This window comes from Lithobates pipiens, unplaced genomic scaffold (genome assembly GCF_037356315.1).
Source record: "Lithobates pipiens isolate NorthernLeopardFrog02 unplaced genomic scaffold, aLitPip1_a1.2 Scaffold_18, whole genome shotgun sequence".
Classification (NCBI taxonomy): Eukaryota; Metazoa; Chordata; class Amphibia; order Anura; family Ranidae; genus Lithobates; species Lithobates pipiens.
In genome coordinates this window covers 414,597,884-414,625,240 of record NW_027507758.1, presented here as the reverse complement: position 1 = coordinate 414,625,240, position 27,357 = coordinate 414,597,884, and the positions used below count along the sequence as shown (strand labels likewise).

At 41.1% G+C, this 27,357-nt stretch overlaps 1 protein-coding gene and 1 pseudogene across 2 annotated transcripts in view; one reads left to right on the top strand and one right to left on the bottom strand.

Annotated features, from left to right (window-relative positions):
* FNDC3B (fibronectin type III domain containing 3B) overlaps positions 1-27,357 on the top strand; it is a 467,960-nt gene that overhangs the window by 255,193 nt on the left and 185,410 nt on the right. For both annotated transcript variants that reach the window (XM_077487969.1, XM_077487970.1), the window contains 3 exons: positions 14,037-14,095; positions 24,714-24,871; positions 25,307-25,366. In XM_077487969.1, coding sequence (XP_077344095.1) covers positions 14,037-14,095; positions 24,714-24,871; positions 25,307-25,366 — 277 coding nt within the window. The remainder of the gene's footprint in view (positions 1-14,036; positions 14,096-24,713; positions 24,872-25,306; positions 25,367-27,357) is intronic.
* On the bottom strand, positions 23,762-23,859 carry LOC143990689 (U6 spliceosomal RNA; annotated as a pseudogene).

The following is a 27,357-nucleotide window of genomic DNA, read 5'->3' as shown; positions in this document are numbered from 1 at the left end:
CCATTGGCACCCACAGAACTTTTTTCAGGGGGGAGCATCATTTTAGGGTCACCCATGCACCTCCCCTTTTCGAGAATGTCATTATCACATTATCATGGTCAGAGACTGCAGATTTAGTACAGTTCCTAAGATTAGTAATGGATAATGACCAACAGGCCCTTTTACCAGACCCAGCAAAACGACAGCAGTGATCCCTCCGGCTGGACGATCGATCACTCTTGGTCCCCCGGGGGCGACTCTGGTCAGTAGTGTAGCCTGTCTGTACCCTGGTCTCTCTGGCTTCCGCCTGGCACACTCCTCATTCTTTGTCCTGTAGCACTCTCTCCCTCAGCTTTTTTCCAGGCTGCAGTCTCTCAATCTCTCTCTTGATCAAGCTGTAGCCTCCTCCCTTTGGAAAATGTGGCTGCCAATCTTTGGGACTACATGTCCCATAATGCTCTCCTTTCCTGGTCTCCTTTGATTGGATCTCAGTTATGGCCAATAGGGAAGGAACGGAGTGGGCAGAAAGCCCTGATTGCGACGCAACTGTGCTAAATTTAAGATCTGATCCCCAATTCTGGGGGGGCACCCCCCTTGCCCCTACCTGCGGATGCCCATGAAGCCTGCATATGCTTCTGTCTTGGAGTATCAGGCTGATTTTAGTTTTTAGTGTTAGAACTTTTATTTCTTTAATTACATATACTATATACTACATTCTTTTTATAGACAGTCAAAAGTATATAGAGACAAAGATCTATGGTCATAGGTTGAGGCAAAATAAAGATAGACTGGGGGGAAACCAAATATTAAAATCTGGCCTTGTCTGTGATTGTCTCTGTGTGGTAAATGGTATTGTAATGTGTAACATTGAAGTGCCAACTGTGCAGCAATGTAAGGGGGAGATTGCGAGGGAGGAGAGCAATTTCTGGTGTTATGCTATCAGAGGTATCGGTACAAGGGACTGAAAACTGTTGCAGATTTTTTCTGCAAAGATTTCAGAGATTTTCGTTTTTACAGGTAATTATATAGCACCGGCAATGTATGCAGTACTTGCTCTCAGACAATTTACAGTGTAACCCACACAGGGGGAGCATGCTAACTCCATGCAGGTAATGTCCTGACCAGAATTCAAGCCAAGAACCATGCAGAGGTTCTAATCAGTAAGCCACTGTGCTGAGATCCCCATCATCTTTAGCTGTACATTTAAAGTAATATGACATGTTATGACGCTGATATAAATTAAAGCACTTACTCTGATAAGGTTCACACACACACAATTTAAACACCCTTATCTTGGACTTTGTCCCAAAGATTCAAAACAAAATTGCTATTTGCAGTTGTGTGAGATGGATATATTCCAATACACCCACTCTTGTTTGTTTCACAGCCAGGCAATTATTTGCCTTGAAGACCTACTTATCAGTCTGTTTTGTAACACATGAAATTTGGAAATCAGCTGAATTTGCCTTTTGCAACGTCCACCTTCCCACAACCAGAAAACCAAACATGTTTCTTTATCCCAAACATGGGATAGCACATCTTAAAGTTAAAATTGTTTTAATTGTTAATTTTTGACCGCATTGGGGAAATATGTCCTCAGTGAAGATGCCTGTACAATAAATAATTGCCATTTGGGACTTGCCACCAATACAGTAAAGCATGTACAGCATTAAAAACATTGTCAGATGTTCTAACCTTTCCTCAGACTTGCTGTTATTATATTATTATTATTGCTATACAGGATGTATATAGAACCAGCAGTTAACCACTGCAGCCCCGGAAGAATTTACCCCCTTCCTGACCAGAGCACATTTTGCGATCTGACACTGCATTGATTTAACTGACAATTGCGCGGTCATGCAACGTGGCTCCCAAACAAAATTGACGTCCCTTTTTTTCCACAAATAGAGTTTTCTTTTGGTGGTATTTGATCACCCCTGCGTTTTTTATTTTTTGCTCTATAAACAAAAAAAGAGTGACAATTTAGAAAAAAACGCATTATTTTTTACTTTTTGCTATAATAAATATCCCCCAAAAATATATAAAAAAATGTTTTTTCCTCAGTTTAGGCTAATACGTATTCTTCTTCATATTTTTGGTAAAAAAAATCGCAATAAGCGATTATTGATTGGTTTGCGCAAAAGTTATAGCGTTTCCAAAATAGGGGATAGTTTTATGGCATTTTTGTTAATATATATATATATTTTTTTAAATGGCGGCAATCAGCGATTTTTATCGTGACTGCGACATTATGGCGGACACATCGGACATTTTTGACACATTTTTGGGACCATTGTCATTTATACAGCAATCAGTGCTATACAAATGCACTGATTCCTGTGTAAATGACACTGTCAGTGAAGGGGTTAACTACTAGGTGGCAGTGTAGGGGTTGAGTTTGTCCTAGGGGCGTGTTGCTAACTGTGGGGGGGCGTGGCGGTGTTTTATAGATCACTGATCTCTGCTCCAATCACAGGGAGCAGAGATCAGTGTCACTTGTTGCTAGGCAGAATGGGGAGATGTTGTTTACATCGACATCTCCCTGTTCTTCCTCTCCGTGAGGCGATCACGAGTATCCCCGCAGCAATCAAGTTCACGGGACCCGTGACCGGACTCACGGAGCTACCTGCGGGCGCGCTCACGTGCAACACACCACCTCTTAAAGGGCAACGTACAGGTATGTGATTTTGCCTGTACATGCCCTTCTGCCGACGTATATCGGCGTGAGGCGGTCGGGAAGCTGTTAATGCATCACTTTAAAATAAAAGGGGAAATAATACAGCTACAATACAAATCAAGACATGGGAGTTAGGAGGGCCCTGTTTATGAGATCTAACAGTCTAAAAGGGAGGGACAAGTGATACAAAAAGGCAGGGGGTGACCTGATGGAGAACTTAAAAGTCTAGTTTTTAGATTGAGGTGATGTAGCTTGGGAGTTGTGGATAGCTATGTATGTTAGCATTTTGAATTTTATTTGTTGGACAAGCAGAATAAAGTAGAGGGATTGGCAGAGAGAGGTGGTGAACACTGGGCCGTTGGTGAGGTAGATAAGTCTGCATGTAGCATTGATGGTAGACTAAAGGTGTTGAGGTAAGCCAACAAGGAGGAAGTTACAGTAGTCAAGATGAGAGATAACAAAGGAATGAATTACTAGCTTGGTGGTGTTATTGGTTAAGACGGGGCATATTTTGGAAAATGTTATAGGGGTGAAGCTGGCAAGATTTGGACAGTGATTGAATGTGGGTCTGAAAGGGGAGGTTAGAGTTCAGGATTTTACTGAGCACCCTGACAAGAGGGAAGGTGCTGATAGTTGTGCAATTGATTAAATGTCAGGGAAGGGGGCATTAGGGAAGGGGTCATTGGGGGAAGGGGGGGATATGAGTTCAGTTTTGGAAATATTGAGTTTTATGAAGTGGTGTGACATGCATACTAATATGTCATTTTTTTCATAGAGATTAATTTTAATGTCATCACTATAGAGATCAATTTGCAAGCCATGGACAATTGACCAAGGAAGAAACTGTAGAGAATAGAAGGAGTCCAAGGACAGGGCCCACAGATCACTACAGAAAGAGAAGAGTGGGAGAGATAGAGCTGTAGGTGAAGCCTGTGTAGGAGAAGTGTTATGCCGTGTACACACGACTGGACTTTTCGACAGACTAGGTCCAACGGTCTTTCCGACGGACTTTCGGCGGAGTTCCGACTGACTTTCCGAATGAACGGACTTGGCCACACACAATCACACCAAAGTCCGACGGATTCGAATGTGATGATGTACGACCGGACTAGAATAAGGAAGTTCATAGCCAGTAGCCAATAGCTGCGGAGTTCCGGTGGGGAAATTTAAAACATGTTTTATTTCTAAAGTCCGCCGGATTTTTGGCAAGCAAAGGTCTGATGGAGCCCACGCACAATCAAATTGTCCGATGGACTCGTTCCATCTGACCTTTTCTGTCAAAAAGTCCGGACGCGTGGCATTAGAGTAGCAGATTTGATACACTAAATTGAAGCCATAATCCTGCTAACACTTTTTAAGCAGTTACAGCAACAGCTTTGTTCCTTTTGGAGATAAAGGTTGTACATAAATAATAAATACAAGGGATCATTGTAAGCACCCCTGTCAGTCTTCAATGGTTTTTCTCAACCCTATAACTGCCACATCTGCAGAACAGCTTGTTCTATTGAAAAACAACAAACATTCTAGCAGGTTCACCACGTGAAAAAATAATGCAGCTACCTCATCTAAGAATTAGTAAGCTGCAATTTATTCTTTAAATATTTATGCGTCAATTGTGGAACAATTAAAAGTCAGGAGTGTCAGATTTCTTATCTGTTCTGGGTCAGTGACTCAGAATGTACAGAGGCCAAAGCATTGGTATGACAGCCAGGCAACTAGTATTTTAGAAAGAAGATGACAGCAATGGTAGCTCACAGATTTATTTTCTGATTGTTTTTTTTTTTGGTTTTTTTTACGTATACTTTACTCTATACTGTTCTTTTGAATGACACAATATATTAACAAGAAGTATAGTTCCATCTAGTGGTCAACTTGTAGTATGTCCCAAAGTTTTAAAAAGGAGCCATCTCCACAACTAGCACAGTATTGCCTCCTTAAAATGGTAAAAAATCTATTACAAATGAAAATGTATGAGACAATGCTATTAGACTGTGATGTAATTGTAGTATTTCTGTAATTAATGGCAAGCCAACACAGACATTTCTTGTGTCCTAGTTTATAGGTGCCCATAACATGTGTGCACATTTTTGTAGGGCCTTGTTTTATTTGCGGCCTGTATGTTTTATGTGTTCTTGATATTTGAAAAACTAAAGCTAGACTTTAGGCAGATTGCTAAATGTACGGTTGTAATACCCATATGTAAACTGTGTTGTCTACTAAAGGACCTGTAGTTCTACCCAGCCATTTTTGTGATTCGTACATCTCTGCAAGACAACACAGCTAGGAGTCTGTCAGCATTAAGGTATACAGTGGTCTCCTCACCTGCAGATCAGATCAATAAGTAGTTGTAACACACTGATAAACTCATACTTCTCTCCCCTGCAGTCAACATGAACTTGTCATGCTTATGGTAGCTCTATGTAGAATACATATAAAGAATATATAGTCTTTTGTGTAGCTAAACTTTTTTTTGTTTTGGATAGTGTGGAATGATTAGAACCCCTGTTGTTTTTTTTTTTTATGGCTGCTTTTGTCACTGTTTTTCCTGGTGGCCATTATCACCAAAACAGGAGTAGAAGGCATATTTCAATGGGGAAATATTCTAAAGCTGACAATCATCTAAGGGAGAGAGATTTTCTCTCACTTCCTGTTATGTTTTGGCATTAGATACACTTTTAATATTTGTAGATATCTACACATAGTTCAGCTTGAATTTAGACCTCATGCCAAGGATCTTGTTTGATTATATATGTCAGTTTTTGGCTTTTAAAACCAGCACCTCAACTTCCCTTTATGGCGAAGTTCCGCTTTAAATATCAATCCACACTCACAAAGGGGGTTAGTTACTAAAACTGGAAAGTGTAAAATATGGTGCAGCTCTGCACAGATATCAGCTTCCAGGTTTTTTTTTTTTTTGTCAAAGTTTAATTGAATTAGGCCTCTTTCACATGGGACGGATCTGTGATGATCCGCCCCGTGAACATCCCCTTGCTCAGTGGGGATCGCTCCGTCAATCCCCGCTGAGCAGGAAGATAACAGGTCTGTCTCTGCACACTGTATGGGAGATCGGATGAGTCTGACGTCACCCGATCCGATCCTCAAACAAATGGAAAAGTAGGTTTTTTCCTCCATCACACTTTTTCAGATTGGAGCAGGTCAAATGTCAGCGGATATGTCACCTCTGACATCCGATGCTCCATAGAGGTTTATATAGGTTTATATAGTGTCCGTTCAGGTCCGCCTAAAAAACTGACAGGCGGATCTGAACGGATCGTTTGCGTGAAAGATGCCTAAGCTGAAGTTAGAAGCTGATTGGCTGCCATGCACAGCTGTACCAGATTTGGAGTGCTGTAGCTCTAGTAAATCTCCCCCAAAGTTTTCTCCGGGCAAGCAAGACCAGCCTCTGATGGACAAATTTGTCTATCAGTGGTGACAAAGCAACATGAGGGTGACAACGATGCTCAGAATTCAGAAGTGGTGTGATAGCATTGTCACCCCATCATAGGAAGTAACTTGGCAGAATTATTGGGTATGCAATAGTGAGATTGCAGTTAATTATTATTATACAGGATTTATATAGCACCAAGTTTGTGCAGCGCTTAACAAAATGAAGTCAGATATTACAGTTACATTACAATTTGGTACAAGAGGAATCAGAGGGCTCTGCTAATTTAATGTTTCACAACATATTTTTAGATTGTAAGCTCTTAAGAGCAGGGCCTTCTGATTCCTCCTGTATTGACTTGTATTGTAACTGTACTGGTTTCCCTAATGTTGTAAAGAGCTGTGTAAACTGTTGGCGCTATATAAATCCTGTACAGTAAAACCTTGGATTGCGAGCATAATTTGTTTCGGAAACATGTCTGTAATCCAAACCACTTGTATATCAAAGCAAATTTCCCCATAAGAAATAATGGAAACTCAAATGATTTGTTCCACAACCATTTATTCATAAATCCTTCAGTTTATAATCCATATAAAAAGATTATAGCAATGTGGTTGTGTAACTATTAAATGTCCATCCACAAATGGCAGCCTCCGCAAGGGGATTAGAAGCAAAATTCAGCAGCAGCTACTGAGTATGAAAGAGAAGAGAGGCGCCTCTAAGTTAAGCAATATGGTTACATTTAATGAAAGTACAATATTTAGCAACTCACATGGTTGATGATTAAAAGAGACACATCTAAGTATGCAGGCATCTGGGGTAAAGCTGTCCACATAGACTGTCCTCCGCACTGCCAACTCTCACCGCTGTCAGTCTGGAATCGTGACCGGAAAGACTACCCTGCAGTAGAGCGATCTGAAAGCGAGGCTTGAACTGCTCGTGGAGTGCAGCGTGGAAGGGACGTCAATGGCAGTGTGGGGGATGGTCTATGTGGACAGCTTTACCCCAAATGCCTGCATACTTAGATATGCTTGTTTTAATCATCAACCATGTGAGTTGCCAAATGTTGTACCTTCATTAAATGTAACCATATTGCTACACTTAGAGGCTCCTCTCTTCTCTTTTATACTCAGTTGTGATGCTACTTGTATATCACGACATCGCTTGCATATCAAGTCAAAATTTCTTTAAAATTTTTTCTTGTGTTTCAAAATGCTCTCAAACCAAGTTACTCTCAAACCAAGATTTTACTGTATTATAATAATAATAATATTATATTTGATATATTGTCTCTAGTTCTACTTTAACTCCATCCTTCAAACTTGTTTCAGGTTACCTCTTATGCCGCGTCCACACGATCAAACAATCCGGTGGAAAAGTCCGGCGGACTTCAATCCGCCCGTGTGATGGCTTCGGCGGACTTTTTTTACCCAAAAGTGTACTCGCATTTCGGCGGACAGTACGGCCGTGTGTGCCAGTCCGCCGTACTTTTGAAATGAACAGACTTTTCCCGCCCGGAGAAAAATCCGCTCATTTTGAGTGCGGCTTCAGGTAGCCGGTCACCTGGTATGGACTTAAAGGGGAATCCCTACGCCGAAAAATCGGCGCGGGGGTCCTCCCCTAGGTCCATATCAGACCCTTATCCGAGCACGCTAACTGGCCGGCCAGGAAAGGGGGTGACGAGCAAGCGCCCCCCGCCTCCTGAGCCATACCATGTTGATGAGGACAAGGGCCTCTTCCCGACAACCCTGGCCATTGGTTGTCGGGGGCTGCGGGTGGGGGGCTTATCGGAATCCCTGAGCCCCCTTTAATAAGGGGGCCCCTGGATCCCGGCCCCCCACACTATGTGAATGAGTATGGGGTACAAGGTACCCCTACCCATTCACCTGTGAAAAAAAGTAAAAAAAAAAGACCCCTGAAGTCGGAAGAAGAGGGCGGCGGCGAAGAAGAAAGCCGGGCTCCTCCGCTAGTGAAAGAGCTAGCAAAAGAGAAGAAGATAGCGGAGGAGTCCGGCGAGAAGACCCCCGAAGATGGAAGAAGACCCCCGGAGCTGTGCAATAAACTATTTTAACCCTTGTGTGTTGTGTTTTTTTTTTACTTTTTTTCACAGGTGAATGGATAGGGGTACATACTCATTCACATAGGGTGGGGGGCCGGGATCCGGGGGCCCCCTTATTAAAGGGGGCTCAAGGATTCCGATAAGCCCCCCGCCCGCAGACCCGGACAACCAACGGCCAGGGTTGTCGGGAAGAGGCCCTTGTCCTCATCAACATGGGGACAAGGTGCTTTGGGGTGGGGGGGGCGCAGTCCCCCCTTCCTCAAGGCACCCCCATGTTGAGGGCACGTGGCCTGGTATGGCTCAGGAGGCGGGGGGCTGCTCGCTCGTCCCCACCCCCTTTCCTGGCCGGCCGGGTAGCGTTCTCGGATAAGGGTCTGATATGGACCTGGGGGGGACCCCCACGCCGATTTTTCAGAGTAGGGATTAAGTCCATACCAAGTGACGGGACCAGCGACGCTTACTTCGATGGTCCCGGCTACCTGGAGCTGTGCTCAAAATGAGCGGACTTTCCTCCGTGTGTGTGGGTGAGTCCGTTCATTTCAAAAGTACGGCGGACTTAGTACGCCTTACTTAGTCTGCCACAAAAGTACCATGTGTGGGCAGGTAGCTCGTTCGGAAAATCCGGCGGACAGTCCGCCAGACTAAGTCCGCCGGATAGTCTGCTACGTGTGTACGCGGCATTACAATCACTATTAGCCAATACACTTTCTTTACCTGGCAACTGTAGGTCTAAACATGAGTGGTCTCCTAAATACTTACATGTAACTGTCCTGCTCCACTCTATGGTGATTTGTAGAATACTAAGGGATGTTTTACTTCTGAGCAGAGAGGAAAATCTGGCCAACTGATTTTGAAAGACTTTCTGGCATATGGGATTGTTTGTGGATAAGTAATTGAGAAAAGGTTTGGTGCATGGAAAATATTAGCAGACTGAAACCCAAACATGCTATAGTCTTGTGTTTGTTAGAGGAAAAAAAAAAGATAAAAGCTAAACCATCACAATTATAGGGTTAAAGCTATTATTTTCTCCTCACTCAAAAGAAAATAATTTACAACAGTTTCCTGTAAAGCCCCCTACCCAGATGCAAGAAGGCCTCACAGTACTGTGACATCAATATTGTAGATATCTCACAGTGGGCAATATCAGAAGGCTGAAAGTTACTTCCTTTACATGTAGTGGCCTATGTTACAATGTAAAATGTATCACTATTCTACACGAGACCAGATGATCACGTATGAAAGTCACCATAGCCCTCTCTATGTTTTAGATTCATCTTTTAGTTATAGCTGCTTCATCTGCTATTACTACTACTACTACTACTACTACTACTACTACTACTACTACTACTACTACTACTACTAATAATAATAATAATAATAGAGTAATAACAAAAGAAACAACTTAAACTTGCATATTTACATTTGTAAATACTGCTTTTTAATAAGCATTTTTCTAGTTTCATTCAAGCAAAAGCACCATAAAGTAAATAGAAACATTTAGAAATATTGCCCATGCTAATAGGTTAAATCAAATCTCTTGTTTTTATTAGATACATTATGAAATACATATATCCTTAGCTTCTTGTTTAAGACAATTCCTGATCTGGAATGTAGGTTTTATTCTTTGGTCTTGACTGACCCCTAATGGACAAATAATATATTGCTTCTAAAAAAAAAAGTAATTAATAACCAACTTATTTTTTCCAGTGCTGAAGTTCCTGGTTTTTACTTTTACTCATGCAGTATTTCTTAATTACAGCTTTTTTTAATGTATATATATATATATATATATATATATATATATATATATATATATATAATGATATGCACTGTGTTTTACTTACCTTAACTGACTCTGATATGCAATTCTGTTCAGAACATTTTCTAATTTAAACACTTCTGCCAGACAGCACAGTTCTGCCTGACCTTGCTTTCCTTCACTGCTTGAAAGCAACACAGCTTGGTTGAGGCTGCATTTGAATAGTAAATATACAGCATCTGACTGATGAGGACATAGCTGTGCTCTATCCACCAGTCAGCAAGCTCCAATTGTTAAATTCATAACCCTGTGCATTATAAGAAATGCATTTTCTCATGGTGTTGGCCTTTCCTCTTCCAGTAATGTATATGGGAGTACAGAGGCTTGTACAACACAGAATAAGGAACTGTTTTAAAATACAGATTGTATTTTGATGTACAGACATTTTAAATTTTACACATAATTGTATTAAAAGTATTTTATATCTGACTTACTTTAAAGTGTATTTAAAGCCAAAACATTTTTTTTTTAGTTTTGTATAAAGCAGGAAATTGCTAAACCCCTTGTGGAGAAACAAGAGAAAATGAAAGTAAATTTCTCCAAAGTTAACAGAATTCTAAACCTAAAGTGCAACTTTATTTAAAAAGAAAAATGCCAGCAGAAATATTTATTTGCAAAAAAAGACTGTATTAGGGGGAACTCATAAAGAGTGTCTTAGACACCCATAGAAATTCTGTCGGGCCACTACACCAAAATTGTCAGTGCTTGCCTGAATTAGACACAGGTAGGCAAACTACTGCCAGAAAAGTGACTTTATTGCTTTATTGAATCACCATGAATATGTCACTTCTGCAAGCAGTGCCTATTATTTGCCTGTTAGCAAATACCTTTAGGCTGTACACATACAACTTAGTATACAATCTCAGCATGCCTTGGTGCCTAGGAATTTACCCCCGGGTGCATGTGCAAAGAGTTATGTTGTCCCACACCAGCCAATTAAGATGGGCGAAGATGCAGAACCCAGAATAGGACTAGGTGATGAAGTTGTTAACAGCAACGTGAGAGCGTGTGGACTTTGCATTGCTGGAGGGGAGATAAGCACTGCAGATTTTAGTTCTACCTTAAAGAGTTGTTATGAAGACAAGTGGCCCAGTTGGAGATTTGTCCTGCTGCAGAGTGACAGCTGGACAGGCAGTAGGACACTGAGCAGGCTAGAGCATCGGCTCTCCCCCTCCCCCAGCCTGCCACAGTACTGTTTGATGGTGTCACCTGGGTTCAGACTGCACCCCCATATCATCACCACTGAGCCCACTAACTATTTCCCTCCCTCCCTTCACTAAAAACGTACCTGAGCTTTTCAGCGACCCAGCGATGTTCCTTGCTGCAGTATTTTCTCCCCTCTCTTTCTCTTCTCACCTGGACTCAGACATCAGTGATAGCCACTGGCTCCTGCTGCTGTCAGTCAAATCCTATTAGCAGAGAGAGGTGGGTGGGGCTGAGCTGCACTCCGTGCCAATGGACCTGATCGAGCCCAGAGGTGTGTTACAATAGGAAGTGGCTTTCGTATGGTGGCACACCGAGAAGAGGATGAGCCAGGAGCACCGGCGGGGGTCCCCAGAAGAAGAGGATTGGGGCTAATCTGTTCAAAACCCTTACACAGAGCAGGTAAGTATAACATGTTTGTTATTTTGTGGGGAAATATTTAACATTTACAATCACTTTAAATATTTATGTAGTTCATGCTTTCATTATGTTATGTTCAAGGGTGTTGGGTTAACATAATGGCTTTTTCACTAATGTTATAATATTAACCTCCTTAGCGGTATTCCCAAGTGTGGCTCGGGGGGAATTTTCAGTACCAAAAGCAGTAACCTGGAGTCAAACTTGGGATCGCATCGCAGGATCCAAGCAAAGTTACTTGCCTTGTCCCCAGGATCCTGTGATGTCCTCCTACTGTGTGTGCTTCATCACAGTGCCTGCGAACGCACGGGACGGAGCACGTCGCCAAATTCAAAAAGTTAAAAACACATACAGTACACTGTAATCTTACAGATTACATTACTGTATCAAATAATTACACATCCCTTTTGTCTCTAGTAGTTTGTCCAGTGCCCTCATGCAGTTTTATATTATAAATACTGTTCTTTCTGCCTGGAAATTGGAGATTGTCCATAGCAACCAAAAAGTGTCCCTTTACATCAAAAGTGGTTATAGACCAGATAAAAAACAGCGATAATAAATTAGAATCACTTGCAGAATTGAGCGATAGTGATTTGTGGGGAAACTCGTCATTAAACACTGAAAGTAATGACAGCGACAATTCTGCAACTGAGCAAATTTCAGTGTTTTTGATTTGATTACATTATTGAATAATTTTTATTATTATTATTTGTTATAATTATTTTTAGTTATTCATTATATTATAATTTATGATTCCATGTTTCAAACTTTATCATACCCGGGATGTCTACTAGACTCCGGTTTGGACAGATTTATGTGTTATTCCTAAGAATTACAGGCCTACAATATAAAACGCCAAATTTCCATGTAAAACAATTGTACTGCTTTGAGCATCAAAAATCTGACATAATCATACCGCCAGGGAGGTTAATAATGCTTTAAAACTTTGTTTAACTAGTTTTACCCTAATTCTTTGTAGAAACCACCCACATTTGTGAAACTTTCTTAAAAAATTTTAACATATTGCAAATACAAGTATATTTATATAATTAGTATTTGGTTGCAGCAGCTGTTGCAACATTATCGGTATAACTGTTTAAAAATGTGCCTTTACATTTTTGGTGGCATGTGTAATTCTGTCTGTCTTTAATCATGAAATTTTGAGCAGATTGGCAGCTGCATATACTGGGGTTGATTTATTTAAACTGGAGGGTGTAAAAAATGGTGCCGCTATGCATGCAAGCCAATCAACTTCTAACTTTCAACTTGTTCAATTAAGCTTTGACAAAAAAAAGAACCTGGAAACTAATTGGTTTTCATATGCAGAGATTCACCAGATTTTGCACTCTCCAATTTTAGTAAATCAACCCCTCTTTGAGTAGCTAAAAGTGGCCCTTTTTCCAGTTGTAATTTAAGTTGTGTTGTCCCTGTGTTGTTGTATCATGTATTTCTTATTCTTTTGGTATGAAACATTAGTGGTGACTTATAGTGACTCTAAATGTTCAATCGTTGTCCTCCTAAAATGACAAACATGTCATACTTACCTGCTCTGTTTAATGGTTTTGCACTGAGCAGCCCTATCCTCCTCTTCTGGGGTCCCCAGACGGTCCTCCTGGCTCCTCCTCTTCTTGGTGTGCCACCATAGGAAGCCACTTCCTATGGTGGCACAACTGCAGGCTCGGTCCTGAGCCATGCTGTCTGCGTCTATAGACACATACAGTGCGACTCAGTCATGACCCCCATCATCTGCTTCTAGGGTTTGACTGACAGCCACTGGAGCCATTGACATTTTGTATCACTTTGCCCTCCCTCTAGATTGTAAGTGCTCACAAGCAGGGTCCTCCTTACCCTTGTCTTAAATTGTATTGTAACTGCACTACCTCCCTTTATTCTGTAATGTGCTGTGTAAACTGGTGCTGCTATGAGATTTGTTGTAATAAATAGTATTGTAACCACAAAATACAGTACCATCAATAGGGGATGCCATGATGAATGACAAGGTTTATTTCAATGAATCATACATGAACTACGGCATATTCTGCCTAGACTAACAAGTCCTTGTTTAATAGCTTGACCTGGAATGGTGAGGGCTCCATATTTTAGGGAGGATTTGTGAAGTGTAGACTTAGCAGCCTCTGTTTTATTATGTACATGTTCTACTGTACACCGATCTCCCTGTCCCCACCCACCCTGATGGCCATCTCTGTAGAAATGGAGTGGGGAGTTTTACATTTTTCAATGTGCATTTAAGGTGTAATAGAAGTTCTTGCAGATACTAAGCTGCACGTATTCGCTTTTTATCTAGAGTTTGATGCTTGTCTAATTTTTCACAATGACCATACATGGATTTCTGGATGCCAGCTCCTTGATGCAAAAGTGTTGTATATTTATAGCATGAGAAAAAGTGTATATAACACCATGTATAGTAATTCAGAATGAATGTAATGTACAAGAAATGTGGCGTTGGTTACTGACAAAAAAACTTTTTCTGTTGCAGAATATGAACCAGAAGTAAAGAAGTTACATGAGGTGCTTTCAGGAATTGAGAAGTTAACGGTGAGTTTTTCTAATCAATGTATATTTTGTTAACTAAATGTATTACTAAATGTATTCTCCTACTTGTACATTTTTTTTAATCAATTTACATGGTTCCAGGATATTCTTCAATGTGTTATACATAAGACCAATCTGTTAAAACAGACCAAACTCAGTTAAATTAGCAGACTTGTGATTCAGACACCTCTGCTACTTACAGGCGGCCAATTAGGTGATTCCTGATTTTCTGCAGGACACATTTTCCCTTATATCCCCTCCACCTCCAGCCTGGAAGAGTAAAGCCCCATACACACTATCAGATTTTCTGATGATTTTTTCCTTCAGATTTACCAAAACCATATAATATGAGGTCAAAACTTAGATGTTTCAGTTTGTATGCAATCAGGCAGGCTCTTGCACTACATGGTTTTGGTAAATCTGAAGACAAAAATGAGCACAAAATCTGATAGTGTGTATGGGGCTTAACAAGACAAAGCTGTGTAAATCATTGGACTGACTGTGCAACCTTATAAATCCTTTGGTTGTTAAAACTAAACATATGTCTTTTAACTGCATATGTAGGTGTTTGACTGGGGTTCTCTTTTTTATGTCTTCCAGACAGAGCTTAGAGTCTAATGTCCATACTACTTCCATACAGACATACCTAAAGCGGAGCTCCACCCAAAAGGGGATGCACCGCTTATTTGCCTTCTTCCTCCCCCTCAGCTGCTACATTTGGCACCTTTCGGGGGGAGTGGGTACCTGGTGTTGACAGGTACCTGCTCCCACTTCCGGGTGACTTCACTTCAGCAAAGTCATCCAGGAGTTCAGCCCCCCTCCTCCTTCCCCCGCCAACAGGCCATTAACAAAGCGTGGCTCGCATTGGGGAAACGACTGTGAAGCTGGAAGACTTCACTGCCAGTTTCCCTTTCCCAAAATGGCAGTGGCAGCACCCGAGAGCTGATTGAAAATCAACTAGGGTGAAGTCACCATTCGTATTAAAAGTCAGTAGCTACAGTATTTGTAGCTGCTGAATTTCTGACGGAGCCTGGAGCTCCACTTTAAGTGAAGCCAAGGTTTGCATGGAACTCTAGGGTTTCCACAGAAGTTCTTATGGGTTTCTTGAGTAATGAGCAGTGGTGGACAGATCTTCCTTTTACACTGAACATCAACTTAAAGCATATGTCAAGGCATAATAAACAAAAAAACATATTCAGTACATATCTGCAATATGTGCTCATTTGACCATGTTTTAACCCTTTAAAGATCCTGCAAGTAAAGAAAAAATCCTGTTGTTTGCCAGAAACAGACTCAGCTCTTAATTTCCTGTTGTAGGCAGACATCACACAGATTTTTTGTGGTCTGAGTGGTGTCAGCCCTGCCCATTATTTTTTTATTTAATAATAAACAACTAGTAGGTCTAGTTACTGTCCTTGAGATAACACAGGTAAGAGAGCACAAAACAGGACAGCTCTGAATTTCTGACAAGATCAACAGGTATTATTTGTACTTTAAAAAAAAAAAAACTAAATTTATTGTATGGTTTTACGTAAGCAGGTTGCATTCACATCTGGGCAGTTTGAATTGCTGGCAGATTTGACATGATTCTGCCTGCAATTTCAAACCGTGAATGACAAATCGCACAACGTACATTTCAGAAGCCATTAGTTTGAATGGCCCCTAAAAACCTGGTGTGGCTCTGCCGTAATTGTGTCGCAATAAATCTCGCTGCAATCGTGGCAAACCACATCACGTAAAGCATGTTGCCCAAAAGCAGCTCCTGAACTTTTTTTGGACGACAAGCCTCACATGATGCGATTTGCTGCGATTGCAGTGCAATTTATTGCGCAACAATCATGTCAGGATCGCACCATCTTTAACCACTACAATACAGGGCACTTTCGCCCCCTTCCTTCCCAGCCCAATTTTCAGCTTTCATCGCTCTATCGCTTTCAGTGACAATTGCGCGGTCATGCTACACTGTACCCAAATGACATTTTTATCATTTTGTTCGCACAAATAGAGCTTTATTTTGGTGTTATTTATTCACGACTCCGTTTTTTATTTTTTGCGATATAAGCGCAAAAAAGCGGAAATTTGGGAAAAAAGCAATATTTTCTTTTTTCTATTTTAAAAGAAATCCAATAAAATCAAATTTTGTCATAAATTTAAGCCAAAATGTATTCTGCTACATGTTTTTGGTAAAAAAAGTTCCGTTAAGTGTATAATAATTGGTTTGTGTGATCACGGACATATGTACGCAAATGATCATGTACATATGTGTGCAGGTGATCACGTACATATGTGTGCAGATAATCATTGGGACATGTGATTTTAGTGGGACATATGTGGGGGACATGTTTTTATTATTAGGGACATGTGTTTTTATTATTTGGGGACATGTATGTTTTGGGGACGTGTGTTTTGGGGACATATGTGGGGACTGTGTTTACACTGTGTTGTGTGTTGTGTGATTACACTAGACTGATGATCAGTGAGTAAAAAGCTGTAAAAAACAGCTCATACTCACTGATCATCAGCCGGCTGCAGTGTTCTGCTCTCCTCTCCTCAGCGATGACTTCCGTGTGAGGAGAGGAGAGCCGATTGCCTAGCAACCGGCTGTTTGTTTACATCACATGACGGCCGTGATTGGACACAGCCGTCATGTGATCAGGAGGGCCAATAACAGAGCCCTCCTGCCGATCTGAGATGCGACGTGTCCGGGTGACACGAGCACATTGGGATCGCGCCGCTGCGCGGGCACACGCGCGCACGATCCCGCTACTTCTGAAGGACGTTCCTGAACGTCCTATCAGAACTAGACGGCTCCCACCCGGCCGTATATATGCATTGGCCGGGTGGGAAGTGGTTACTGTCACCTGAAATGTACATTGTCAGATTTGTCATTCACACTTGGGCATTTTGAAATCATGGTCAGAATCGTGGCAAATCTGCATGAGATTCAAAATGCCCAGGTGTGAATGCAGCCTCAGTGGGTATTTTTTCATTGACATCCAAGGTCAATTCTACAGTGACCACTAATGTAAGATGAAACGTATGCTCTGGCAATCAATATAAGTGTCAGTCAATATGCAGTCAGTGTAGGGAGGCACTACACTGTCCACCAATGTAAACGTGCACTTCTCTACTGACCAACAAGGTCAGGGTCACGTCTTCATTGATCTTCATTGATCACCAATGTTAGGAGACACTCCTCCACTGACCTTCAATGTAAGAGACTATTCTCCAGTGATTGCCAATGCAAGGGGACACTTCTCTAATGACCACTAATGTCAGTGTCACTTCTCCGTGGATTGCCAGTGTAATAGGGCATTTATTCACTGACCCCAAGTGTAAGGAGACAATACAATTTTAATTTCATTAAAATTATTAAAAATCATTTGCCATATAGAGCAGGGGGTGTTGTAAATTGATACATTGTGGGTTTCAAATAGGTACCCTGCATTCGCTATTGTTTGATTACACCAATTTACCATGAAGTGTAGCTATTGTAGATACAATCATTCTTAGACATTCCTTGTGAGATTACAATTATTTAAAGTGGTTGTAAATCTCAGACACAAAATATGAACACAGCATATCTCTCTATAGTGTGTTGAAGAAAAGGGGGTTGTGGTTTGTTGGGACTTTAAATGAAGCGGTGACCTGATAAGGTCATATGCCTGCATCCCTATCTAGTTTAAAAAAAGGACAGGGAGGGCGGGACTTTAAATAAAGCTGAAGCATGTAGTTAATAAAATAATTCAGAATTTATTGTATTGCAGAATATTAAAAAAGAGAAACTATTAATACATGTTAATGATAATAATGGTCAGTATCCCAATGCAGTTAATATATATACAATCATATGAAACCATAGTGATGCATAACAGTAGACGGAAAGGTGGGTAGGTAACCCACCACCTTCTCTCTAAGGCATTGAGGGTTAATATGCAGAATATCTGGGTACAAATACATATAATATGGGATCTTGTAGGTCTAGGTGATCTAGGTACTTGCAAAAACAAATGTGTATTAGGGATGGAACACTATGACCTGGGGACCCTGAAGGGCAGCTTTTCTGGGAGCTGTGGGTGTGTAGGCTGTGTGCAGGGCTGTGTCCAGGAGGGATATGGCACCCAAGAAAAGCAATCCCAATAGTACCCATGGATATAAGTGGTGCTCCACTTATATCCATTGGTTCTATTGGAATTGCTTTTCTTGGGAAAAAAAGGTAATTTTGAAATTGATAGCATTAACACGTCTGAAAAAAGTTGGGACAGGGCAACAAAAAGATGGCCAAGTTAATGGTACTAACAAAAAAAAGCTTGAAGAACATTTTCCAACTAATTTGGTTAATTGGCAACAGGTCAGCAATATGATTGGGTATAAGGCTCTGTTCACACTAGGGTGATGCGTGAACCCTACTAATCCACTGTGAGTTCCCGCATCGCAATTCACACTGCACTATGCAAACTGCTAGGAGTGTCAATAGAAAGTTAATGACACCCCCAAATCAGTTTGCATATCACAGTGCGAACTGTCAGTTCGGACATGAATCAGATTGCATGGGTGTTAACACCCATGTGATCCGATTCTGGTGCAGACCAAAAAGGGGTCCTGTGCGAGGTTGGTCCAAATGCGATGTGAATTCAGCCATACTATCTGTATGGCTGAAATTGCATCGCACAGATATCACATGTGATTTGCACTGCAGTGCGGTTCGAATGACATATGATATTGCACAGTGCACTGGTGTGAACCGGGACTTGAAAAGAAAATTCTAGAAAACCAGAGAGTGCCTCAGAAGTATGCACCAAGGTTCACCAGTCTGTGAAAAGCTGCACCTAAAAATTGTTGAACATTTTCAGAATAATGTTCCTAAACTTAAAATTGCAAAAACTTTAAATATATCATCATCTACAGTATATAATATCATCAAAAGATTCTGAGAATCTAGAGAAATCTCTGTGCACAAGGGAGAAGGCCGAGACTCAATATTGGATGCCTGTGGTCTTCAGGCTCTCAGACAACACTGCATTAAAAACCGGTCAGGCAGGATTCTGTGATGGACATCACTGCATGGGCTCAAGGATACTTCCAAAAATCACTGTCTGTAAACATAGTTTGCTGTGCCACCCAAAAATGCAAGGTAAAGCTTTATAATGCAAAGAAGAAGCCATGTCTGAACATGATCCAGAAACACTGCCATCTTCTCTGTGCCCTTTAAAATGGTCTGTTCGAAGTTGAAAACTGTAGTCAGAAGAATCAAAATTTGACAATATTTTTGGCAACAATGGGCACTGCGTAATTCTGGACAAAATAGAAGAGGGACTATCAGCCTTGTTATCAGTGCTCAGCTCAAAAGCCTGCATCTCTGATGGTATGGGGTGCATTGGTGTGGAGTGAATGGGCAGCTTGCATATCTGGAAAGGAACCATGACTGATGAAAGATATATCCAGGTTTTAGAGCAGCATATGCTCTTATCCAGATAATGTATTTTTTAGGGAAAAATGGCTTGCATATTTCAGCAGGACAATGCTAAACCACATACTGCATCTATGACAACAGCATGGCCTTCTAGTAGAGTCTGGGTGCTTAACTGGCCTGCCTGCAGTCCAGACCTTTCACCACCTGAAAATATTTGGCACATCTTCAAATGAAAAATAAAACAAAGAAGACCCAGGACTGTTGAGCACTTACAATCCTATGTCAGACAAGAATGGGGCAATATGCCTCTCCCAAAATGCAGGCAACTGATCTGCTCAGTTCCCAGACATTTACAGACTGTTATTAAAAAAAGAGGGGGTGCTATACTTTGATAAACATGGCCCTGTCCCAACCCTTTTAAGACATGTTACTTCCGTCAAATTCACAATTTTACACTTGAGAGGAGATATGATAGTGGTATTCAAATACCTTACTGGTGATCCTAGCATAGGGAAAAAAAACTTTTCCGTGGGGGGGAGTTTAAAAGGACAAATTGCCATTCATTAAAAATTGGAATAGAAATGGTTTAAACTTAAACTGCGTAGGGGGTTGTTTACTGTCAGAGCAGTAAGGATGTGGAATTCTCTTCCACAATCAGTGGCATCAGCAGGGAGTGTCAATAGTTAAAAAAAAAACTTTTTAGATGGGCATCTTAATGATCACAACATACAGGTTGAACTGCTGGTGTCTTTATTCAACCTTAACAACTAATGTATATAACTATGTAAAAGTACCTTACAGTATCTCACAAAAGTGAGTACACCCCTCACATTTTTGTAAATATTTTATTATATCTTGTATGACAGTGTAAATTTGCGGTCCCCTCAAAATAACTCAACACACAGCCATTATTGTCTAAACCGCTGGCAACAAGAGAGAGTGCACCCCTAAGTGAAAATGTCCAAATTGGGCCCAATTAGCCATTTTCCCTCCCCGGTGTCATGTTATTGTTACAAGGTCTCAGGTGTGAATGTGTACAGGTGTGTTAAATTTGGTGTTATCACTCTCACTCTCTCATATTTGTCACTGGAAGTTTAACATGGCACCTCATGGCAAAGAATTTTTGTTTTACATAAAGATGGCCTAGGCTATAAGAAGATTGCCAAGACCCTGAAACTGAACTACAGCATGGTGGCCAAGACCATACAGGGGTTCTACTCAGAATAGGCCTCGCCATGGTTGACCAAAGAAGTTGAGTGCACGTGCTCAGCGTCATATCCAGAGGTTGTCTTTGGGAAATAGACGCATAGGAGTACTACCAGCATTGCTGCAGAGGTTGAAGGGGTGGGGGTCAGCCAATCAGTGCTCAGACCATACACCGCACACTGCATCAAATTGGTCTGCATGGCTGTTTTCCCAGAAGGAAGCCTCTTCTAAAGATGATGCACAAGAAATTCTGCAAACAGTTTTCTGAAGATAAGGAGACTAAGGACATGGATTACTAGAAACATATCCTGTGGTCTAAGGAGACCAAGATAAACATATTTGGTTCAGATGGTGTCAAATGTGTGGTGGCAATCAGGTGAGGAGTACAAAGACAAGCATGTCTTGCCTACAGTCAAGCATGGTGGTGGGAGTGTCATGGTATGGGGCTGCACGAGTGCTGCCGGCACTGGGGAGCTACAGTTCATTGAGGGAACCATGAATGCCAACATGTACTGTGACATACTGAAGCCGAGCATGACCCCCTCCCTTCGGAGACTGGGCCGCAGGTCAGTATTCAAACATGATAACGACTCCAAACACACCTTCAAGATGACCACTGTCTTGCTAAAGAAGCAGAGGGTAAAGGTGATGGACTGGCCAAGCATGTCTCCAGACCTAAACCCTATTGAACATCTGTGGGGCATCCTCAAATGGAAGGTGTAGGAGCTCTAACATCCACCAGCTTCCTGTTGTCATCATGGAGGAGTGGAAGAGGACTCCAGTGGCAACCTGTGAAGCTCTGGTGAACTCCATGCCCAAGAGGGTTAAGGCAATGCTTGAAAATAATGGTGGCCACACAAAATATTGACACTTTGGGGCCAATTTGGATATTTTCAATTAGGGGTGTACTCACCTTTGTTGCCAGCGATTTAGACATTAAAGTCTGTGTGTTGAGTTATTTTGAGGGGACAGCAAATTCACACTGTCATACAAGCTGTACACTCACTACATTTCAGCAAAGTATAATTTCTTTAGTGTTGTCACATGTAAAGAGGGGTGTACTCACTTTTGTGATATACTTCATCACTGGACTCCTCCCCCCTTCTCCAAGTACCTCTGTCTGCTAAGGAAGGGAAGGGGAGAGGAGTCTGGTGATGTTGAAGTTCTGATTGAACGTAGCGCGTACGGAGGAGGAGCTACGCATGAGATCACCTGCTGCTGCCCTATGGAACTAACACGACTGTCGGCTTTACATGCTGTGTTTTTATCATCTTTATGTGAGTAGTTTGTGTTTGATCACAAAAAATAAATCTTATACTTAAGCGGTGAGCGTGAGAGAAGTTTATGGTCCGTGTTAACCCTTTTGACACCCGCTTGCATGACCACCTGTTTGCACAGGGGTCCATGCCATAAGGTGTGAGTGATTAGTTAGACCGGAGGTGGAGGGATTGTCACGCTACTGTGGAAAAAAAATTACTTACGTCAGTGCTACAGTTTGAATTTAAAACGTATTTGTGTGAACTGTGGAGTTAGGTCATGGATTGTGGAAACAAACTAGTGTCGGGTGATTGTATATAGTGTATACCACATTTACCACTGACTAACGCAGCTAAAAGTAGTTGGATCTGTATGTGCGTTATAATTAATCGAAATTAGTCGATTAATCGATTTAAATATAATCGATTAATCGAACATGAAAATTTTATTCCGTAACAGCCCTAATATATATATATATATATATATATATATATATATATATATATATAGGCATACACAATTGGAAAGACACACTTGCATATATATGACAATGTTATTTACATGTCCCATACATTTTTGATTACATTGCAAATCTACCATATAAATGTTAAGAATTGTGTAAAAATAAAGAGTCTGGAAGTAATTGGTATGCAAGGTTTGATTTTGCATGCAAACAGTATGTCAAAGCCAATTATAAATTTGAGTAGGTCTTTGTTTACGTTCGTTTCTGCTATTAAGATGAAGCCCTTAGTTTAGCTGACTTCTTATTAGGTGAGTTCCCTATTTCCTCTATATTAATTATTCATGTTTTCATAATCACCACATTAATGCTCTTAAGATAAACAGCCAGCTTTTGACTGTAAAAGACCAAGGCTTTCCTGTTATTTTATTTATTTTTTCAATTTGAAATCCAGAGCCCAGAAAAAAGGCAGAATGTTATTTGCATGACTTTTAGATGGACCTAATCATCTTATGGTGCACAGCTGTTTTTCAATGAAGGCATCTTGCTGGCTTTTTCCAGCTATTAGGAAAGTCTGCAATGCTCAAATACTCCCAGGAATTGGAGCGCCGGTCAGCAGGGAGACAGATACCTGAAAGAGGGGGCCCCTTTAACACAGAATTTCTTTACTTTTTTTCATTTTAATTGTACCATCTCTTTATAAATGCAGGTTAGAGGATGTAATTTTTATTTTTTTTAATTGCAATAGTTTTTTTATTGAAAGTTTTTCATACAAGATAACAAAGACGTACCTACATACATAGCATTGCAATATTCCGTGTACAATATAGAGTCGTAGCATATGATGACACATAAGGGATATATAACGGAAACAAAGATATACAAAGAACAAAAGTGCATCGCAGCTGGGTTATCAATACGATAGTCAGGAAATGATAAGAATAGCCTGTGTATCCAGTAGGTTCCCCAGCGTGAAGAAGAGGCCCCCCCCCCCCCGGCACCCCTAGTGGGTACTCGCTGTGCCCAGAGGGAGGAAACCTCCACCCACCCCGGGTTTGAAAACAAATCTGGCAATATTTGTAGCGCTACATCCTCGTATGTATAGTATGTCTTGTAGGTAGATTAAAAGAGAATAATGAGTGAGTAACATAAGAGGGTTTAAGGAGTAAAAAATAAAGCAAAGATAGAAGGAATAAAGGATAGAAAGAACAATGAAACAATAAGGTGGTAGAACAAAGACAAAGAAAAGAGGAGCTAGAAGTTTGGAGTTTCAACACAGTTTACCACGTGACCTTTCACAGGTCTAAGTTATTGTAGGGCAACAATCATATCAAAAAATATGGAACGCTTCACGAATTTGCGTGTCATCCTTGCGCAGGGGCCATGCTAATCTTCTCTGTATCAGAGGATGTAATTTTGAAGGTATATCAAGACTGCTGACAGTATTGAAAAGCAGATACCGTCTTCATAAAGCATCTAGCAATCATTAATGTTTGATTGGAAGAGGCCCGTTCTTTAGCAGAAAATCTATTATAACAATGATGACAGGTTCTGTAGCCATAGAATGGTTTGGTTCCCCCAAAGGGCGCTATCATCATAGACTATCTGTATTCTCCCTGTGATTATGTGGGACTCCACTTTACACTATAGTACTACCGGTTTAGTGTGAACGGTTTCCATTCAGATTGGCTCTGGAATATGTATGGATCTGACATGTAGAAAATTATAAATCTAACTGAGAACTGCGATATTTGAAAACCTATTGATAAAAAAAAATAGGGATTTTTATACATTTTCAGTAGTTGGTCATTTACGCTACACCTACTTCTATTATTTTATTTCAATCACTGCATATTTTCTAATCAGTCTGCTATTGCTAGTAATAACATTTGCGCCACTCATGGTTTCAAAGGCATAAACTCCCAGTAAGGTTTGTCTAAACCAGGGGTCTTAAACTGGTGGCCCTCCAGCTGTTGCAAAACTACAAGTCCCATCATGCCTCGGCCTGTTGGAGTCATGCTTGTAACTGTCAGCCTTGCAATGCCTCATGGGACTTGTAGTTTCGCAACATCTGGAGGGCCACCAGTTTGAGACCACTGGTCTAAACCAAAGGATTCCTATTTGTATTAGCTCTAAAAATAAAAGCATCTTTATAGCTGCTAAGCCAGAGTCCTTTCTACTTTCTACATAAGTGTAGGGCAGTGCACAGACAGTTTGTAAAATATGGCTAATGTACATTTTATCAAATGGAAATGGAAGGAGCAGTTATTTTACATTTATTTCAGGTTTCTAACATCCAATCAAGAACAGCTTTAGTGACATGGTCCCCTGCCAATTGCTATCCAAATGGAGAGAAATCCAGTAATGGCCTCACGTATTCTTGTAGTTACGAGGTTGCATTATCGGACAAAGGGAGAGATGGAAAGTACAAGATTATTTACAGGTAAAACCTTCCACTGTGAAACATATGTTAGGTAACCATTATATTGGTGATGCCTTCTATCAATAAAGGTAATAAAGAGCACATATTGCATGCTGTACACACGTTGAACTTCCCCTGCAGGTCATTAGCTGACAAGTATAGTTTGTTTGCTGTACATAGTGTTCATTTCAGACATTGTAAAGCATACTTAAATGTCAATAAAGGCTGTGCTGTATATATCTGCCTTTACATCTCATAAAAGCTTTATTCTTTGTACTTGTTATAAACCTGTTACATGTATTAGGAATGTTTTCAAGTCCTGACTAGGCAGATGGATGAGCTTTACTCCCTTACTTTGTCTGTTATATTGATGATAATGTTAGAGTGTAGGGCAGAAACCCATATTAGCTTCAACCTTTTTATTGCTTTCTTTTGATATGTAATTTGTTCTTGCAGTGGAGAAGAATTAGAATGTCATTTGAAAGACCTCAGGCCGGCAACAGATTACCATGTCAGGTGAGTTATAGGCTTCTGGCTTTGGGGCTAGAAAAACAACACTCTGTGATATAAAGTGCAGCATACTGTTCAATACCAGTCTAAAATACTGTAATAAAGAAAGGGGAATCAAATCATGTTTCTGCAAGTATTCAGGTGGTGAAATCCCCTACAGCAGAGCTTGGGGTGCTTTCCCTAAGAAGGGGATCCTTTGAGAACAGAAAAACGGCAGCTAACTTTTCTAATCAACCTTTTTTGGCTGGGTACACACTATTACGAATTGGATGTGGGTTCCCAACATCCAAGTCGCAATAGCAGGAGATCTTGACTGGCTGTCTATGGAGCCGGTTCACATCTCTCCACTGCGGCTCTGGTGTGAATTTACACAGGAGCCCTGTATGTCTTTTGGTCCTTTTCAGGTCTGAATTTAGCCAAAAATTTGCGCTGAAATTGGACCCAAAGCGGTGAATGAGGACGCACCGGACTCTTGCTGTGAGCCACATGTGAAAATAGTGTCAACCCAGCCTTAAATGACTGTTCTCCTGATCCCTAGTTATTATTATTATTATTCACGATTTATATAGTGCCAACAGTTTATGCAGCGCTTTACAATGTATAGGGGGGACAACACAATTACAGTACAATACAAAAGGTACAGGAGGGCGCTGCTCGTAGAGCTTACATTCTAAAGGGAGGGGGTGGTGGTACAAAAGGTAATGGTTCCAAAGCTAAGTGGGTGGGTGATCTAAAGCAAGTATGTAGGATGCTGTGTCAGACTTATATGACTTCACTGGCTTCATTCTTAGTCAAGTTCAACAACCCTTCATCCAAATTCCACACTTTAAAAGCAGGTTAAAGCGGGATTCCGCTGCGGTTTTGTTTTTTTCTTACCTGTGTCACTGGTGGGCGATTCCTACCGTCTCTTAGCATTCACGATCGGCGTGTTTTTGACCCCCGGCGTGACGATTTTTTTGCTTTGGATAACTTTTAAAAAAGCAGTCCGGCGGTTTCCATTTTTACTGTGGGCGTCTGAAGCCCACAGGCATTTACTTCCTGCATGCGATGACGCTGGGCTCCCAGCATCCACCGCTCCATCTCGCGCATGCTCACTGATAGCTATAGTGGTAATGGCAGATACAGCTGCCTGCCCACTTTGAAAATGGCAATTTCAGACACGAACTCGTCACGTGACCGGCGTCCTCCTTCCGAAATCTCACGAGATTTCGGCATTACTATGTCCCCCATGGATTCTTGGGAAATAGCTTAGAAATTTCCCAGGGACCATTGCGAGGCCGATAGCCACGCCTACTCCCACGGGAGGACAGCCCAGAAGTCAGCACAAACATCAGAAATATAAGGTAAGTACTGAATAATATTTTATTTAAGTGTTCATTACTGTAAGTATGTTAGCATGTGCTTTAAATAATAAGAAGAAAAAAATTTAGGTACAAAACCGCTTTAATAATGGCTGCCCCATATTTCTTTACAAACAAGTTAACTATGTTTACAAAATTAGTGGTCAAGATCCCTTTGGAAGTTAATTCTTTGTGTACTTGGTATTCCCTAATGTAGTAACAGTTTTTAATCTCCAATTCCCTATTCTCAGAGGTCCTTTTTTTTGTATTTATTTTTAAATAAAAGGGAGACTTAAACCATGGGTGTGAAACTGTTATGAGCACCTCTGGCACTTTCATAGTTTGTCCCAGCCTCTGCCACTTGTGACGGACATGGTCTACATGTACATATGGCAAAATGTCTTAATAAAATCACATTAAATTTATCTAAAGAAATACATATACCGTATATACTCGAGTATAGGCCGACCCGAATATAAGCCGAGGCCCCCAATTTACCCCCAAAAAAACTGGCAAACTTATTGACTCGTGTATAAGCCGAGGGTGAGACATGCCTGTCCATCCCTGTGTGTGTGTCCGTCCATCCCTGTGTGTCCGTCCATCCCTGTGTGTCCGTCCATCCCTGTGTGTCCGTCCATCCATCCCTGTGTGTGTGTG